The sequence below is a fragment of the Cavia porcellus genome, unplaced genomic scaffold (assembly GCF_034190915.1).
Source record: "Cavia porcellus strain 051 isolate PalLab524CR breed Dunkin Hartley unplaced genomic scaffold, mCavPor4.1 scaffold_23, whole genome shotgun sequence".
Taxonomy (NCBI): Eukaryota; Metazoa; Chordata; class Mammalia; order Rodentia; family Caviidae; genus Cavia; species Cavia porcellus.
Window position 1 is genome coordinate 56,586,748 of NW_026947506.1, and position 19,500 is coordinate 56,606,247.

The 19,500-nt window shown below is 47.3% G+C and overlaps 1 protein-coding gene across 3 annotated transcripts in view; it reads right to left on the reverse strand.

Annotated features, from left to right (window-relative positions):
* Positions 1 to 19,500, reverse strand: part of Galnt17 (polypeptide N-acetylgalactosaminyltransferase 17) — a 461,519-nt gene that overhangs the window by 12,767 nt on the left and 429,252 nt on the right. For all 3 annotated transcript variants that reach the window (XM_003465769.4, XM_063234478.1, XM_063234479.1), the window contains 2 exons: positions 17,876 to 18,013; positions 11,453 to 11,548 (listed from right to left, as the gene is read on the reverse strand). In XM_003465769.4, coding sequence (XP_003465817.1) covers positions 11,453 to 11,548; positions 17,876 to 18,013 — 234 coding nt within the window. The remainder of the gene's footprint in view (positions 1 to 11,452; positions 11,549 to 17,875; positions 18,014 to 19,500) is intronic.

Consider the following 19,500-nt stretch of genomic DNA (forward strand, 5'->3'; position numbering starts at 1 on the left):
CATGATTAGAAATATATCTGGCAAAGCACTGTGTGGCACCAGGTTGTCTGCAGAAATGGCCAGCGCCTGGGGGTCAGCGTGGTCCCCATGTCCTCCCCCAGCCAATGTCTCTCTTCTGGCACCTGACATCACTCCGTATCCAGTGCCCCGTTTCCCCCTAGGCACTTGTGCCAAAATGTCTAGCTAGATTTCCCCGCAGGAACAGAGTCAGGAGAATGAGGAGAGGGAGAAGGGGAGGAGGCAGAATGTGATCCCCCCTGCAGGGGGAGCTGGGAGCCCCAGGACAAGGACGGCAAAGGCCAAGGTGGAGAGGGTCGGTGAGCGGTTGTCCCCTTATTGCCTTCAAGAGCATCTTCCCAGGCTGCCTTCAGAACTCGCTCCTGGCTGCCCAGCTGGCTAAGGAAGCGGGCTCTGTCTCTCAGTAAGATAGATAAATGCATTTCTTTTCTGTCCCTGGGTGCAATTTGAAGGTAAGGTTGTATTCCAGCCCAACGTGGAAATGCTAACACTGCTCACTTCTTAAGTGTGACCTAAGTGAAATCTGTTCCATGGCCTGACAGGTTCTTCATCTGCCAGCTGAAACAGTGTTCCTGGTTCTGTGTGGGGTCATCAAGAGGGAGGAGAGAATCATGGCTAATGGGTGGGATTCGGGGGTCTAAAAAACCCCAGCTCTGCCACCTGGTAAGACTTTTCCCTCCCTCTCTCTCTCCCTTCCTTCTTCCTTCCTTCCTTCTTGTACTGGGGATTAAATCCGGGTCCTTTGCACTGGGCTACATTCCCAGTCATTCACACACACACACACACACACACATATATATATTTTTTAAATAATTTTGAGGAAGATCCTCACTAAGGCACTAAATTGCCCAGGCTGGGTTTGAACTTGTAATCTTCCTGTCTCAGCCTCTCAGAGTGCTGGGACTACAGATGTATACAACCACACTTGACTCACTGGATGGTCTTATGGCTCTGACCCAACTACTTTAGCTGTAAGAGACTCTGTTTCCTCATCTTTAAAATGGGAATAATTACAGGTCTATTTCTAAGGGTAGTTATGGAGACTATAAATGAACAAGAAGAAAGTGCATGCATCTGTCATCAGTATTTCCCTGACCTCCTTCACCACTGCAGAGCTGAGCTTTGCTCATGTGTCACCAGGAACTTCCTCTGCTTGCTGCAGATTCCAGTGTGGTGTCCCAGCCGGTACTTCCTGGTGAGCACTCAGGTCCTCTAAGCCTCCTCCTTGGTCCCAGAGGCCTTGTCCAAGCCTTGAAGTCCTGAAACTTCAACTACTCAGGGCCCCCCTGCCCCAGACCTGGTCAGGCTGATGTGTGAGCTGCTAGTGTTGGATCTGCCCTGCTTAGCTCCCAGCCTCCTCCCCACCCTTACTTGATCTCCCTGGTTTGGTCCAGATCCCATGAATCCTTGCCTGGAATGGGCCAGATCCCTGGAATGATGCTGGGTATCCCGGTTCCACCTCTGAAGCAACCCCACAGCCCCACTCACACGCGGGGTCCTGGACTCACCACCCCATTCCAGCTCTCAGAGGTAGGAGAGGATGAAGGTTTGTGCCTGTTTCCTGCTTTCCAAGCAAACTGTGCTAAACACCAGCCTCAACCACACCTGAGCTTAACAGAGGCATCAGAGCGACACTGGGTACTTCATGTGACAGCCTCTGGGTCGATGCTCCGAGGCGTCACCAGCCCCTGACATCGGGGTCCAGGTCCCCAGCACCACCAGGTGGTGTTCAGGATCGGTCTGTCCATGTGGTGTTATTTACCCACTGACAATGACAATGCAAGTGCTGGGGCATCCCCATCTGAGTTTGCCACTCACGCTGGGGCGGCGGCCTCCCCTTCCTCGCTCTGTGGCCTCCCCGCCACACTGCAGCCTCCCACTCTGCCCCGGACCTAGAGCATGCGATGGAGCTGGGCTGGGCTGTGTCCACCTCACAGCCCCCACACAGTACCAAGCGAAAGTCACGTTGCTTTTCCACCAGCCGCTAATACATCACTCATGCACACTTCACGGAGCACTTAGGAGACGCAGACCAGCGTGGTGGCACAGGCCTGTGACCCCAGCAGCCTGGGAGGCTGAGGCAGGAACGAGTTTGAGCTCAGTCTGGGCAACTTGGCAGCTTAGTAAGACCCTGTCTCAAAATATAAAAGAAGAAAAATCTCTGAGGATGTAGCAGCTTGTGTGAAGGGCCCAGGTTCAATCCCCAGTACCACAAAGGAGAAAGCATCAAGGATTTGTAGATAATCCACCATGTGCTCATCAACCAAAGCATACTTCCTCAGATGCACATTCATTCCTGGAATTTGAGGCTCAAGGCATTGCGAGCTTTGCTAAGTGAGCTAGAAATCTTAGTTTTTGAAAGGGTAACTCTAGGTTGACAGGTCAGTGGATTTCCATGTTTCCATGGAGGACAGGTTGTAAATTTCTCTCAGGAATATAACAAAGTAGCCTATATTTCTCTGCAATGTACTTTGACTTGGGGGACATACATGGTGTGGTACAGTTTTGCTCCAACTAAAATTAGGCAACTTCTACTCTCAGAGGGTTAATCCTCAGGATCTGCTGGATTTTCCACCAATGCTTCAGAGATGTAACTTGCTCCTTTCTGTTGAGTCTTAGCCTCCCCTCCACGTGCCTTCACCTGCCGCGGCCTTGAGAGTCCCCTCACTGCCTTTCCTCCTCCTCCACAGGCAGCTTCTTAGACGGTTCCTCCATCCTCCGCTGCCCCATCACCCAGCTCTGCCCAGCCCCGCTTCCCGGTCACACTAGTGGCACAGAAAGGAAGCTCTCTCCCGTGGTGGCTTGGCTGCTACAGCTACTGCAGTGTCTCTGTGAGGCCAGTGCAGCTCCAAGCAGCAGGGCGCAGCTTTGGTTGATGTGGCCCCTGCCTTTCAGCACAAGCTGTTCTGGCTCTGCTCCCCACGAGTGTCAGGGTCCCAGACAGGTGCTGGGATCCTAGCACCTAGCAGCTGTCACCAGCAAGGAGCATGCTCATCTCCTGGGAAAATCTCTCTCCCCACTGGGATCCCTGAAGTGCCCCTCTCCAAAATCATAACACCCCAAAACGGAACTTACCACTTTCTCCAAGCCTGTGGCCCCAGTCCCAGCAAATGGCACCACTACCCAGCTATTAAACCAGGGCCCCGAGAGTCACCTGTGCTCCCGTATCCCTTTCCCTGGACCTCTTGAATATCATCTCCGACCAACCTTACTTCCTAACAGTTTTCAAGCAATTTTTTAAGCCAATTACTTTTCCACTTATAAAGTATTGCAAAAATATCAAGTCACCATCACCCCTTCGCCCAGCTTACCCTACAATGAACACCTATGCAACCACAGTACAGTTGGCAAGGCCAGGAAATCAGCATCCTATTACCTGAGCTAAACTTCCTCTGTTTGCCATTTATGTCTTCTTTGCACTCTAGGATCCAAAATGAGTTGGTGAGGTGCCTTTCATGTCTCCTTGGGTCCTTGTAGTGAGACAGTTTCCCCATCTTTGCTGTCTTTAATGATGTGGCCACCCTTGAGGCACTCCACAGTTATTCTGTAGAATGTCCCCTGGCTTTGGCCTGTCTGATGCTCTTCTGTCTAAGACAGTAAAGCATTTCCAGGGGAAAAAAGCCATGGAAGGGTGATGCACTCATGTTCCTACTAGGAGAATATAGGATGTTTTGTTCCTGGTGAAATTCATCTCATTCCCTTAATCAAGCTAAGTTTTGTGTTTCTTACCTGTAAAGTTACCATTTTCCCATTACATAGGAAGACTCCTTGAAGCTTGCATGAGTATTTTGGTTTTTCATTGTATTTTCATCCACTCCTTTAGTCACCCATTAATAGTTCTGGATTGCACAAATTATACCCATGATGACTATATAATAATCATTGTCTATTTTCCATATCCTTGTACATTTATGATATCTATGTGATCTCATAATCCAACACACAGGCTCTGAAAACTTGGCTTTTCTATTTCTATAAACTTGAACAAGAAGTCATTCATTGGATCAAACAAGCCTCAGCTTCCTTATTTGTAAAATAGAGGTATAACATCTGTCTCATCGATGTGACCAAGGTTAAATATTTAAAGCACCTGGTATAATTTCTGACCTCCAGGGATTCAGCCAAACGTGCTGACTTTCTTCCCATACCCCAGAAACCTTTCTCTTACAAACAATGACCTTTTGAAATACATATTGAGGTTTGTAGGATAAGGTTGACCCCTGGTGTGATTTGGAGCTCCTGTCTGGCACAAAGACACAGAAAGTATCTCTTAGCATCCTGTGGAAAAACTCACTTTGTTACAGGGTGTGTAAATACTGTTTACTGATTTTGAGTCTCATTAAAACCCAGTGATCAATCAAAGGCCCTCATGAGCCTGCTTGGCTTTGGCCAGCCCCTGGATTACCTGGACAGTGGGTTAACTGGTAGCCTCATTCTCAACAAAGCACAACATGACAGGGAGCAGGGGTGCTAGACTGGGTCTGTCGCTGGCCACATGTTCACAGGATGAAGCCTCCTGTCCTACTTATGGCCAAACCCAGGTTCAGGTGGGAATTTTACTCATCAAGCCTTCTGGAAGCAGAAACATACAGTCAAGATAATCAATGGGAGTCCTTGCAAGTGTTTCCTGTCACCTAGAATCCTCAGCTCTGACATGTAGGAAGGAAACTGCAAGGTCACCATGCTGCATAGCACTATGGCTCCATGAGTCCATGTCTCAGAGCAACCTAAAGAAGGCCCGCATGCCTTCCTGTAACCAAGTCAGTGTGTGCCAGGCTGCCCAGGAGGGAGTGGAGCTCTGACAAGTTCTCTCAGATGTAGCAGGCTGCATAACCCCAAATCCCATGCTGGATTGCCATCCTGCTGGTCACATTTGCTTCCTCTGGCCTCCTCTGATGGAATCCAGATTCCCAGTTAGCAAACAGCTCTTACCAATGGCTTAGACTCCACCAGCCCTGACTTCTAACTGAAATGTAATGGTTTACATTTCATTCTGATTGGCTGTAGTTAATGTTGGGCCCTCTCAGTTTCAAAGCAACCTATCAGTCAACAGATACCACTGCTCCAAAGAGAGAAAAAAATTCGCAAACTGAGCTGTCAGAGGATGTGGGTTCTTTGATGATGATGGTGGTGGTGGTGACTGTCATTATCATCACTGTTGTCTTTGTTTGAGGTACTGGGGATTGAACCTAAGGTCTTCACACTAAACTACATCCCCAGCCCTTTTTATTTTTTGAGACAGGGTCTCACTAAGTTGCTAATTGTTTAGATTGGGATTGAATTTGGGACCTTCCTGCCTCAGCCTCCCTCCCAGAGTGCAGGTGTGTGCCACTGTGCCTGACTTTCTGTGACTTTCTGCACGTGCTCCAGTGGGTCTCAGTGTGTGGCACTGAACCTCTTCATACCAGGAAGTGTCTCCTTTTACATCTTGTCCTCTAGAAGCAGCAATGTCATTTTTTTTTTATTAATTCAGCTCAGGAGATCAACATATTTCTTCAAAGAAAAAAGAAAAAAAGCTAAAAACAAGTCTCCATAAGAAAAGTAGTTGTTTTAAGGTGGAAAGATTATGGATGATATAAATTTATATTTTTGACATTCTCTGCTATTGTTTCATTAGTCAGAAGGACTAGAAATAAAACAATTAGCGGATTGGCAACAACTTTCACTTCCTTGTTGGTTGAACTCAGCATCTCTGTCGAGGTAGGGAGGTTCAGCTGGCACTGGGGGCACCGCTCTATTTCCTATTTGTTCCAAGTTCCAAACTTAACACAAACACAAAGCCTTTCCGAATCCCCTTCTGCATCAGGAGCAAAACTTGCTAAACCACTAGGAGATGCAAAACTGTTACTGAGCTCTTCTGTTACAAAGCAATTTATGGCTGTAATTGTGACTTCCTGGAAAATAGCTCATCTACCCATCTGGCAGAGAGACACAGCGCAGCACAGTAGTCTCTCCAGAAGCTTGAGTCCTTTTCGGGCGAGATCAAAACAGGCACGTTGTCTGCCGGGACCACTGAGGGGATCCAGCAGCCCCATTCCCTAGATGTGTCAGTGAGAGCCCTTGTCAGGGCGAACCAGGAAGGGAACCAAGAAAGAGAAGAGCAGATGCTGGGAGAGGGGGAGAGGGGCTGGGCTCCTTACAGCTTGGGACAGTCCCAGCAAGCAGCACGCATTGCACTGCCTGGACGCCTGCAAACAGGTGGGCAGGACGGGCACCCATGAGGGCTGGCAGGAGACGGGAGATAAAATCTCCTGGGTAATAAAACCAGAATGTTTGAATATTTTGAGAGAAGATGAGGCAGAGTAATAACAACAGGAAAAAAAAGCTCCTTATACTCTCACTACCTGCAGCAAGGCAAAATAAATTTATGAGCTGCTCCAGAATGCAGGGGGAGGTTTTATTGTTTTGTTTTGTTTTTTGTTTTGTTTTTTAATATTGCATGAGAGGTGGGAAATGGAAGGTGGAAATGAGTGACAGAGAACCTCTGCGGTGCTGAATTTCGGATGTGCAGGGCAGAACCTGTTTCTGTCTTCTGCTTTCTGGCTCACCTTACTTTCCTGTCTGTGGAAGATTTTCTCAGCATTCACAGGACTAGGCCCCCAAACAGAGAGGCCTCTCTGTTCCCTGATCTGACCTCACGCTCATCGTGCTTTCCAGGAATTACTGGGCTGGCTTCTTGCCAGGCAAGAGGGATGTTCCCAGAATGACACGCCTGTTTTCTGGAGCAAACATCTTCCCTCGAGTGTTAAATTCCGTGTTCTCCCGGGGTGCCTCCTGTGGTTCCCTGAACCTCAACACTTACCCAGTTGTATCTGGGAGCCACCCAGGCTGCTGGAGTCACCCGTCTGCATCTGCTTTCTCATGCAATGGCTCACTGGAGCCCTGTCACTGCAGCGGGGACACCAGTGCCTTATTGGTACCATGCATCATCGTGACAAGGTGTTTGGATGATGTATCACTTAAAAGATGAAGCCATCAGAGAACGAGTCCAAGATCAGATTAAATTTAATTATGGGATAAAAGAACTCCCATCTGTCATCCTGGTGATGCATTAACTGAGGGAACCAAGGGGGCCTCTCAGGAAAGGAAGAGGAGAGGCATCACTGGAGAGGACGCCCAGAGGAGCGAGCACCCTAACCCTAACCCTAACCCCGGTTCTTATATTCCACATGCAGGTATTTCCTCCATGCTTCTGTCTCCACTGTGCCTTGCTGTGGGTGGAGGACATTTACAGATTATCCCCAGACCTCACAGCGGACCTTCCAGGACCCAGGACCCAGAGGGGACTTACATTTGGAAGCTAGCACTGCCCTTGCTCCCAGTTTCAATGTTCTTTTTAACAAAAAGAGGGTGGGAAGGTCAGAGCAGTCAGGAGGATGAAACATGTAATTAACACCAGGCACTGGTCTTATTACCAATGATTCTGTCCCCTGTCTCCCTGTTCCCTGTCTGTTCCAAGCTGCAGTGCTCTATCTTGGCAGGGGTCAGAACGCAGGCCTTCCCCCTGGCTGCGCCGTCAGGACCTCGGACAGCGCCACGGCAGCCCAGACTGGCTACACCAGTTTAGATACAGCCAGTCTCTTTCCTTTCTGTCATTTCCTCCCTCCTCTTTTCTTTCTCCTTCCTTTCTCTTTCTCTCTTTTCTTTCAGCCGGTGCTGGGGGCTGAATTTAGGTTCCTCACTCTGGGCCACATGCCCTGGCCCGCTTTTATGGAGAGGAGTTCTTCCTGAATTGGCAGTTGTGATCCTCCTGGCTCAGCCTTCCAGAGTGCTGGGATCACAGGCTTGCACCGCTAGGCCAGGCTGCTGGTCTGCTGACCACACCTCTACCTTTCAGGGAAATCAGCAGCCAAGTCCTGGACAGAGGAATCCCTGGGGCAGGCAGAGGCAGCAGAAGGGGCCTGGCTGAAAAGTCCCACTTGTGGCTACTCTTGGGTTTTCCTATAGCTGCTCCAGCTTGGGGACCCACCTGGACGTGATCCCAGGGAGGTAAGGGACTGGCACGGGGGTGGGGAGCACTCCCTAGACAATACCTCCTGTCCTAAATGGGTTCAAGTGACACAAAAGCTGCTGCTGTGTCCCTGATGCTCTATTTTTAACTAAACTTAGGCTCCAGAAAGAAGTCTGTAGACTTCAGAAAGGCTCCAGAAAGTAACTGTCTGTTTAATCAAATTACTAACCAGACCACACTGAGGCTGATAATGAGCCCACGGCCCGCACACACTTCAGAGTGTGCTGGCTCTCCAAGTGGCTGGGAACTGTTTCCATCTTGTTGACAAACACATGCTGCAAGACAGGAAATTACCCTCCTCAGTGCCTATTTTATCTCTGTTTAATTGCTGCTTGATAATAAATTACAACATAGAGTCCATTAATTAAGCTAACAGTGTCCACGGAACATCAATGCCTTCTGCTGGGAGCTGTCTGGTTAGAGGGGCCCGGATGTGGTCCCTGCTGGCCCACAGCACTTCCGAAACTGCTGCACAAAATGCCAAGGCTTGGGCTTGGTGGGGGATGTGCTACTCACTCTGACAGGGGATTGGGCTTGTGCAGGAGGGGTGGTCTTGGTGGGCAGCTCGAGGGCTACCCTTAGAATCTGCTGTAACACAGAGCATGTGACAGGACAGAAAACACAATCAGAGTTGCTTAAAACTGCCTGCTCGTGGGAAGCAACACAGACCCAATTATAGGGAGTAGGCAGAAGCCCTGGATCGACAGGTTTGGAGACACACGGAATTGGGGGAAGGCAAATTCTAATTATTTTCCAACGAAGACCCTGGTACTGCACTGTGAGTGCCACTGAACACATAGCAGGCAGGGACCCTTGGAGCCACTCCCACCTAGCAGAGGCTGGAGAAAGCGGGTGGTCATCTTTAAGGATGAAGGCGCTCATTAAATTTCTGTCTCAGAGCCCAGCACAGTGGTGATGCAAGCCTGTAAACCCTAGCACTCTAGAGGCTGAGGCAGGAGGATGGTTAGTTTGAGCCCAGCCTGGATAACTCAGTGACTCAGTGAAGTCACTAGTGTCAAAATTTTAAAATGTGAAAACAAAAATGGATGAATATATATAGCTCAGTGAGAAGATCTTGGGTTCAATCTTTGAGTGTACACACACACACACATACACACACACACACACACACACACACACACACACACACTCTTTAAAAGTCTACCTGGGATCTCATCTGATCTGGAAAGATAAGCAAGTATGGCCAGCTTCATAAGGGTCTTCCCAGGCTGCCTGGAGGGTTTGGGGTTGCAGGCATCACAGGTACTAGCAAGGTTCTGCTGACCTGCGAACACAGGTGGGGGTGCGGCAGGGTGGACTTGCTGCTGAATCCAGGTCCTGGTCCTCAGGTTCAGCGAGATCTTCCTAAGGGGCTCCGGACACCTTTCCGGCATCATCCACAGTGAAAGAAACAGCTCAGAGCCACACGGGGAGGCCCTCAGGTCCTTGGGGGACATTTATGAGGTTATCTTGACCCCTTTCTCAGACTACATTGGGTTCTACTAGTACGTTAATGGGACTGTCTTTATTAGGCCACAATTCATAGGAGCTTGGTTCCAACATTTCCTATCAGGAGATTGGTAAGTGCCACTCCTGGCCTTGCCCAAGGGGATGGTAGGGAGCACCCAGGTGGCCCAGAGTGAACCCCCAGGCTCAGTGCCCAGCTCTGCTGCCTGCATGGAGGTCGCAGGCATTGCAGGAAGGTAATGAGGAGGGTTCTGGGCCTTGCCTCCCACCCCAGTACACCGGCCTCCCCAACTCTCTCGTCCATCCAGGCTGAGACTCTTTGGGGTGCACTGCCACCTTCCACCCAGCCTCCTCCAGGATGCCCATGCCAGCAGCTCCCCATGCCCACTCTTCATCCCAGCCTCACTCAGGAGCTTGTTAGAATGCACAATCTCGGGGGACAGCAGCTCTGGGGCTTTCCAGCCATTCTGCTGTACCCTGCGGTGTGGGAGCTCAGCTGTACCCCGCTATGTTGTCAGGTCTAACACCTCTCCAGTTCTCTTTTTTCCCACTTTTCAGTTGTCACTTCCCTCTGGCATCCTGAGCCCCAGCCAAGCCGGTCACCTTCCACCTCCCAGTGCCCTGGCCTTCAAGTAGAAACTACCTGGGTACAAGGACTATATCTTATCAGCAGCACTGTCACAACTGGGACTAGCACCTACAGCAGGTGATCAAGACACATTTGTTGACTGACCTAATGACTGATTGAAGATGGGTACCAAGTTTTTCCATCTATTTTGCCTTTTACACTAAGCCCCAATTCCTAATGGTGAGCTTCAGGGACAACAGCAGGTCCAGGCTCCCTAGACTGTGCTTGGTGCTGATTGTGGGCAGAAGGGTTGGGGGATCCACAAATAAGCGTTAATCATCTGGCTTAAATTTAAATGTGCTGGCTGGGCTGGAGCGCCTAGGTTGCTTTGTTCACAGGCCCTTGTCGCTCCCTGTTGCAGTCTCCTTGCCCTGTCTGTGCACCTCCGAGTCACCCAAGGAGCTCAGATTTGCCAGTGAGCTGCCCGGTGCTGTTTACCCACCCTGGGAAGAGGCTGCAGGTCAGAACCCAGTGCTGCTAAGGGACTCGGCTCTGCTCCATCCTAGGTTTGTCCCAGTGGGAAGGCAAGATACTATGAGCACAGGAAATCCCTGAGGCTGTACGCATGCACCTGTGTGTGTGTTGCACGTGACTGCATTTCAACATGTGCATTTGTAGAACACAAGGAAGACAGCCAGCTCAGAGGGGTTCCTCCTTCCTTCACAGACAGAGACCGAGGGGGTGAATGTGTGAGGCTGGATTAGAGCCAGCACCCAGGGCTCCCGTGGAGTCCAGTGCACACATTTCCCCACTTTTTTTGTGTCTCCTAGTTGACGACGTCATAGTTTAAATTTTTATGAGTGTCTCCACTGGTTGATTATTTTGCCCTCTGCAAGCAACCTGGTGTGTTCTCTAAAATACTCCTGAACACTCCCTCCTCTCACAAGGCTCTTTGCTCTTACACTGGCATTCACTTAGGATCCAGGCCACACTCACCACCTAACTGATGCTCTTCTAGAGGTAACCTGGCCACTGGCTCCTCAGCACAGAATCTGCTGATTATTTCTTCTGAGTTGGAAGCAGGTACCTTTGATTCTAAGGACGGTAGATGGTATTACTTTGCATATTAGCAATCAAGTCTGGGCCCATTTGCATTTTCCTTTCTGTATCAAACACACACCTTGATCTTCACATGCATGTGGATGTAGCTTCTCATGGAACCATTTCCCTGGCTTTTTAAGAGAAACTACCAGGAAGCTCCCACCTGCTTAGAATCCAGAACAGGTAACAGTGACCAATGTAGAGGGCAATGGCAGTTTCCAGAAGCTCCCCAAGGCCCCTGCAGGCTGGTGGTTTTGCTTCCTTCCTGGTTAGAGATGAGCTCCTACCTGCGGTCCCCAGCCATGGCACGGGTACAGGATGGCTGTGTGGTTCTCCAGCGGCCCCTGGTCCAAGCAGACATCTTTTGCCTTGTTGTTGCGAAGCTGCAGGAACAGAGGAAGTGTCACCCATCAGAGCCCATCCAATGGACACACTGCTTCCCAGCCAACTGTCCCCACACACCCTGCTTCTAGCTTCCTGACGGGAAGGTCACATGGACCCCTGGAAGGACTGGAAGGACTGGAGCGAAGTCTGTGATCTGATCACTGCGATCTGCTCTCTATCCCCAGCATAAAAGATCTCAGGGAACTCTGAAACACTGGGACACTGATCATCCAGACCTCAGGTTTAAAGGCATCTCAGAGGAATCAGGATGGGGACAGATGTATGTACTTAAGTGGACCTCAACCCAACACTGGTTTAATAACCCTGCTTGGGAATTGGAGGTATGTGAGGTTGTTACTTACAGAAAGGCAATGAAAATGATCCTTCAAAAGCAAACAAGAACACTGCCATCATAAAAGCCTTAGAAACGCTTTCTGACACATTCAAAAATACTTACAGAGCTGGGCATGGCGGCACACACTTGTAATCCCTGGAATCTAGGAGCTGAGACAGGAGGATTGCAAGTTGGAGCCCACCTGGAAAACTTTGTAAGACCCCTATAATGCCAGCTATTAGGGAGGGTGAGACAAGAGGATTCCAAGTTTGAGGCCAGCCTGGGTAACTTGAAATGTTTTCAAAGGACCAGAGTTGTAGTTCAGTGTGAAGGCTCTTGGCTCAATCCCCAGCACCATTAAAACATTAAAAAAAATTACCGAATGCCTATGCTGTGCCAGGCACGACCCTACATGTTTAACATGCATCTATGTAGGTACTAAAATCCCTTTGACAGCAGCCCTGAAGGCTGGCATGTCGCTTTTAGGCTGTGTAAGAACCCAGCTTGGATCTTCAGACCACAGCAATTCTGTATCAGAGTCAGTTTACAACCCCGCCATCCTGGTGGCCAGAGGAAAGGTACAGGCAGGGTCTTCTCCGGATGTATCAGGCACCTCCAGAGTTTATCTCCCGTGGTGACCAAATTAACCAGGAATAAATCAAGATGACAGGCAAAGGGACACTCTGCTCCTTTCCCTCAGCTGTTTGAGCCCTGGGTCCAGGCTCAGACCACTGAGGAGACTTTTGATTTTAAAATCTTTTTAAAAAAAGGTTATCAAAGAAACACCACTTCTGTGAGAAGCCCCTGGAAAAGGGTGAAGAAAATAAGGACCATCCACAGCCCTTTCTCACTGTGAGTTTTTTCCTGCCCCCCTCTCACGTTTGAGCAATTTAGTGATGAGTGACTTTATACACAAATATTTTGTTACATTTCAGATTTTCTTAAGGAGAGAAACAGAACCTTGGAGCTGGGGTTGCAGGGTCAACAGATAGGAACATCTTAATGTTCTTAAGATGAGGCGTTCACCTGGGAGATTTAAAGAACGTCACGGTCCTGTCCTCAAGCATGCCCAGTACTGACCTGTCCTGAGTCTTTGCACTTTAAAATAATAATTTTGGGAGGTGAAGAAAGATGGCTGCTTTTCATAAATTTGCTGCTAATAGCATATTGGGCTATTTTTCTTTTAGCAATCATTTCCCTGTTTGAGAATTGTCTGTTTCCCCAGTAGGATTGGTTTTCATTATAGATTTGTAAGGACTTTTTGTATATTAGAGACTTCAATGGTTTTATGATATATTTTGTTTCACATAGTGATTTCAGACCACCAGGCTTTTAAATTTAATGTCTAATGTTTAATGCAATTACATATACCATTTGGGGATTTAACAAACATTTAGTGAGTGCGTTCCTGTGTGGCTGGCACTGTGCTGAGTTTAACAGTCACAAGAGTGAACAAGATAGTCCATACTCTGAAGTAGGTGGTGGTCAAGGGGGCAGGTGCACAGGGAGAGAGGCGTGCAGTTCCTGAAACGGGGGCCAGCAAAGAGCCTGAGGGTTGAGATGACTGCTAAGCATACAGAGCTGGGGATACAGGTGCACGCCTGTTAAACTCAGTATTCAGAAGGCTAAGGCAAGAGGATCTCAAACCCAAGCCCAGCCTGGGCAATATAGCATCATAACGAGACCCTGTCTCAAAACAAACATACAATCTGGGAGTGTCTGCCCATACAGTGGCCCTGGATTCAGTCCTCAGGAACACAAGAAAAACAAAACAAGAAACACCATGAAAGTGATGCTGGCCTAGCTGGTTTTCACCTAAGCAGTGGCTGCGAGGAGTTCTGGGTTACACTGTGAGGCTATGTGTGTTGTTTTACACACAGTGCAGATATTCATCTAAATCAGGGTAAATGAAAGGTGAGCAGGTGGAGTGGAGCCCGGGCAGCTCAGCTCCCAAGCGCAGGAGATGACCCAGACCTCTATGAAAAGGAGTCAGTGGCACTGAGCTCTCCACACAGGAAGGGCTTCTGTGCGAGGAAAGGCGGCCCTGGGTGCAGGTAAGAGTCAAAGCCTTTACCTTTCCATGTTACTCCTTCCAGTCCTGGGCATCGAATCCGGGGCCTTAACCCTGAGCTACATCTCTGATCCTTTGAAAACATTTTGAGTTACCCAGGCTGGCCTCAAACTTGGAATCCTCCTGCCTCAGCCTCCCTAACAGCTGGGATTACAGGGGTGTGCTATGGTGCCCAGCCTGCACTTATCTCTTTAAAAACTAACACATTCCAGCTGCTAGGTTTTGGGGGTGTCCCCTCAACTTTCAGGGACAGGAAACCTGACCCCCAACTCACACAGAAATGGTGTTTGGAGGTGAGACCTTTGGGAAGTCATAAAGGCTAGATGACGTCACTAAGGGTGGGGCCCCTAGTGGCCCAGGGGATTTTGTAAGAAGAGGTAAAGAGCCTGGAGATGCAGGCAGGACACCCTTAGCCAAATTCTGATCCAGCAGGATGGCACTGGCTGGTGGGAGGAGACGGGTCGGGACCAAGCTCCTGGGTTTCCCAGCCTCCAGGACCAGGGACCAGAACAAATACTTGTTCTTTGTAAATCACAGTCTCTGGTATTTTACTACAGTGACTGAAAAGGGACAGAGATAGAGTGAAAGTGAAAGTACAAAACACAAAGGCTGAGATCCCTGATTTGTTATGTACGTGGGGCTGGGAATCAAGCAGCTGACAGCTGGCCCTAAGGTCCTCTTCCCTCACCTCGCTCACACTGGGCCCTTGATATGGCAATAAAATAAAATGAAATAAAATAAAATAAAACTAAAGGTACACTGTTACCAAACTGAACTTTATGAATATCATTACTTTCATTCAAACTTAGTGTCCATCCAAAACATAATTTAAGTACACAGCTCGGCAAGTAGAGAAGAAGAAATAGAAGCAAATGTCCTAAATGTCACTGGTGATTATTCCTGGAATTGGGATTTGGAAGGCTTGTTTCCATCTTTGTGTCTCCCACAACATGTGTGGCTTGAATGTATTGTTGAAATATAGGGAAATTTGCCAAAAGGAAAGGCTTTATGAAATATCGGACTATGATCTCTGTTGTCTCCGGGGCTACCCCACTACACCTCCAAGGGCATCACTGGTACTGTGGCTGGTGTGTGCGTCACCTCTGGGGTTGTGCAGAGCACGGACTGTGCACAGTGACCTAGGCTACCTTCTAGCATCTTCTCATTTTAATGTCATTCTAATAACAATTTTTCTTCTGATGATGAAGTCATCACAAAACAGTGAAATTTTTATCCATGCCCCAAATCCCTGTGGCTGCCCTGCCAAAGGCAACTGCTGTAGCTACCATCTCTATTTTCCTGTGTTACTTTTTTGCTTCCAATCTAACTGAGCGGCTAATCTAGTTTATCATCCTGGCTTCTTCCACCTCGGTATTATGGAATCAATATTTTTCTCATGTTATTAACATTTTGTACACACCATTTGCAACAGCCATGAAATCGTTCAAGCTACAAATATATTATCTTTAACTAATCTTCAAGTTAAATTAACAAATTTTTGCTCCAAAACATAAAATCACTCAGATGAACAATTTCTCTCTCACATCCAAGTCCCTACTTCAGATTATTTTTGTGGGATAAGAGTGGAGAAGAAAGTATAGCTATCATTAAGCTTTTTAATACATGTGGCTCAAACTGCTTCTTAAAAAGCTTGTTTCAATTTGTGTTCTCACTGGAGGATGTGTGATTTTTCATTTCACCAAGACCTTGACAGGAAAGTAGGAACATTCATTCTAAACACTAAATCCTTATTCATTTGCTAGGCTGGGAAACAGCTACCTCAATATATTTAAAAACTTATTTTAGTTTCTCTGATTATGAAATGAATCAAAAACTTTCATGTGTTTTCCAATCATTTTTATTCTCTCTGTGTCACTGGCCTTTCTTGTTATTTGTCTATTTTTCTTTGGGAGTGTTTTATTTTATTATTTAAACTAGAAATTTTAACTTTGGTCTCTTTGCAGAGCTTATTATGTATGGATGAGTATTATTTGCTTCCCCCATCGGGTTTCCGGCGTGTGTATTTCCAGTCTGACCTGCTCTCTCCTTATCCAGCTGATGTATAGATTATTTTACTATTTATGAGCTCAGATCCATTATCTGCTTCCTTCCACCACTTTCATTCTTAGAAAGTCCTTGTCCCTCTGGAGATCAGATTCCTATTTCCACATGGTTTTTAACGATTTCTTTTATTTGATGCTGCAGTCCATCTGAGATGTACTTTGGTATATGATGAGCTGTAAGAATCTAAATTGATTTCTTTTTCAAAGAGCTGGGCGATTTACCCAGTTGTCTTAGGAATAATCCATTCATAGCCTATCATGTTTGATGCCTCTTTTACATCTAATCTTAGTTGGAGAGTCAAAAAATAATAATACGTACTTTTGGTCTGCAGCAGAAAAGACAACTCAGTTAAGACTTGTTAACAGTGCTGCTGTCAGGCACTGTTCTCAGAACGCAATAGCATGTTTTCCTCCCAGCGACCCTCGGTTGGCTCCACAGTTCTCCTGTGTTTCCCACTACTCTAGACACTGTCCCTGCCAGAAGTGGGCATCCAGCTGAAGAAGGTGGCCCCCAGTCCTCACCCTGATTAACCTGAGATGACTTACTTTCTATCAAGGGCATCAGGCAAGAAAATTCATAGCAGGGGGAAATGTGTGTACTAGGATACAGGAAGCCTGTTTAACGTCTTCCTGGTGTTCACTGGGGAGGCTCGGGCAGCCCTGGAGGTGGCCACAGTGTGGAGCTACCTGTGTCCTGGCTAGCTCAAGAGCACCGGGCTGTCTGCTCCCTGTCCTGACTGGGTGTCACTTCCAGTCACCCAAAGGAAGCAATGAGGCAGAGGCACGCGTGTTTACAGTAAGGATCTCTCAGGAGCGGTGCTTAGGATTTGGTCAGAATGGAAGCCACAAAAAGTCTGGATTCTCAAACCAAGCATGGCACATGCGAAACACGGAACCCTACCCGGTCATTAACAGTGTGTGGGAAAATTGTAATGACACAGGAAAATATTCTCCATATACTGTTGAGTAAAATTTCAAAGATTTTAGTAGAAGTTTACACAAATATACACAATAGAGGACAATATATCAAAATGCACACATTACATCTGGTGTCAAAATGCCTACATCCAATCCTGGCTTCATGAATCATAAGCTCTGTGACCTTAGATAAGTTATACAATTTCTCTAAGTTGCTGCTTTCTTATCAATAAAATGGAAATAATGCTACTATCTCATAAGGTGAAGGTGAAATGAATATGTATTAAAAATGCTTAGAATCGGTACCTGGTACCTCAAAAATATTCAATAAATGTTCATTGCTAGTATTATATTTGCAAACTTTCTCAAATGCATAGTTATGGTATTTATAATAAGGGGAAAATTAAATTGTTTTTAATGAAAGGTGGGATGATCTCATTCTAGAAAATCTGAGAAGATTCTTCTCTGCTTTCTCTGACGTTCAGTGGTTCTGGTCACAGCATAGGGCTGAGAAGCCAGTACCTGCTTCTCTTTATACCCCGCTTCCTGTTCAGTGTCTCCACTTACAGGCCCCAGGGCACCTCAATGTCCAAATGTCTCCAATAGAACTCATCAAGGTCGCCATCATCTTTTTGTACCCCACATTCTTGCTAGCCAGAGAGACCTCAAATGGATGGTTGCATGGGTGTTTGCTGGCTGGATGGGTGGATGGGTGGATGGATGAATGGATGGGTAAGTGGATAGATGGGTGGATCAATGGATGGGTAGATGGGTGAATGGATGAACAGATGAGTGGATGGAAGGATGGGTGGATGGATGAATGGAAGGATGGGTGGATGGGTGGATGGATGTAAAAAAATGAATGGCTCTATTCTACCACAAATCACTCCACAGAATTTGCACAGCAATCCAGATCTACAGCAGGTATGGTCTTAATTACCTCCCCATAGGCAATGGTATTATTGTATCTTCTCATTTCCGGATAGACGTGATCCAGGTACCACTGGAAATTCTTACACTTCAGACTTTTCCTTAATGCTCTTCTTTCAGAGACATCGCCTATGTCAATCCCTGGATTCTGGAAGCAGAGAGAGCAACAGGCATCAGTGACTGTGGGTCTCTGACTGGAGCAGGTGCAAGTGGGGTCTCTTCCAGAAGTCTCCAGCTTAGGGACCTACTGAGAAGTTAAACTAAGGAGACAGTCACCTAGACCCGGGGTATGGAATCTTCTCTCCTAAGTTACCCCGGACCCTCAGTGTGATGTCCCCAATTAGTCACCATCTTTGTCATTACTGGGCAAAGGGTTCCCAAGACCCTCAGGTTGATGACCTCTATCTCTAGCTCCTTCTCTTCTACATTCCCTTGGTAGTCATCAATGCCAAGTATTAGAGGAATTATTTGATTAAGACAAGAAAATAAACGGATATCATCTCCCCCTGCCTTTCCTATACACGTGTAATTCCCCTTCTTTGTTGGCTCTCTGTGAAGTTCATTATATGCAGAAGGGAAAATAATTTTCCATTGCAAAGCTTGTAATGATGTCCTAATGAATAATTCACTCTGCTTTTACAGAAATGAACCTGTAATGGGCTGCTGTGTGCTGACAGGGAGAAATAAAGCATCTGAAATATGGCTCTGCAGGCTCAGCCACGAGATGGCTGACAAAAGTGCAGGGATTCTCGCTCAGCGGTGGGGGCAGCTGGGTGACATCTAGGGGTGAGAGGTGGGAGTTCAATTTCTTCCATTAAGGTTTCTTCAGCAGCCAAATTGTGAATTTTTAAAAAGGAAAATAAATTCCTTTTAATCAAATTCGAAAGAAAATCTGAACAGCAACATTCAACTCTGTGCTCAAATAATTTTAGCAAAAATATTAATGAAAATGGTCACTTTTGAGAAGCATGACTGGTACCATTTGCCTTAGGGACCAGTGACTCTAATGTCCCCCTTTTCCTGGGGTTTTGCTTTCTGTGGTTTTAGACCCCAAATCAACCAGATCCCAAACAGATTGAATAGAAAATTCCAGAACTAATGTCTGTGTTTTAAGCAATTTTCATCCCAGTATATTGGTAAACATCGAATAAGCCTTATAGGAAATGCTTGCAGCTAGTGGTGTTTGGGATTTAGGTTTTTTTTTTTTTTTCAGGTTTAGGGATATTTGCAAAAACTCCATTGGTGGAGCTCCCTCTACTGTGAAAGTTCGAAGTGATGTTCTCATGGATAATTCACTGTGCTTTCCTGGAAGTGAACACAAACTCACTGAACAGCAGTTGGCAGCTCAGGGGCTGCTTGAGCTGGGCAGGGTTTGGTGCCATCTGCAGATTCAGGGGTCTCACGCTGTCTTTGGACACCTCTCCAAGGAAAAGGGGCCTTACAGTGATGCAGAAAGCACCAGGCTAGAGTCAGAAGATTCAGTGCTGGTGACTTAGGTAACAGTGCCTTTCCAGGTTATGACTCAACCTCTACCAGACAGGAATAAATGACACCTATTCCTGACTCCACAGGGGTCTCAGAGGGGCTAATCAAGATGTCACTTTACATCCCTGCCCATTGCTATGTAGGTGTAGG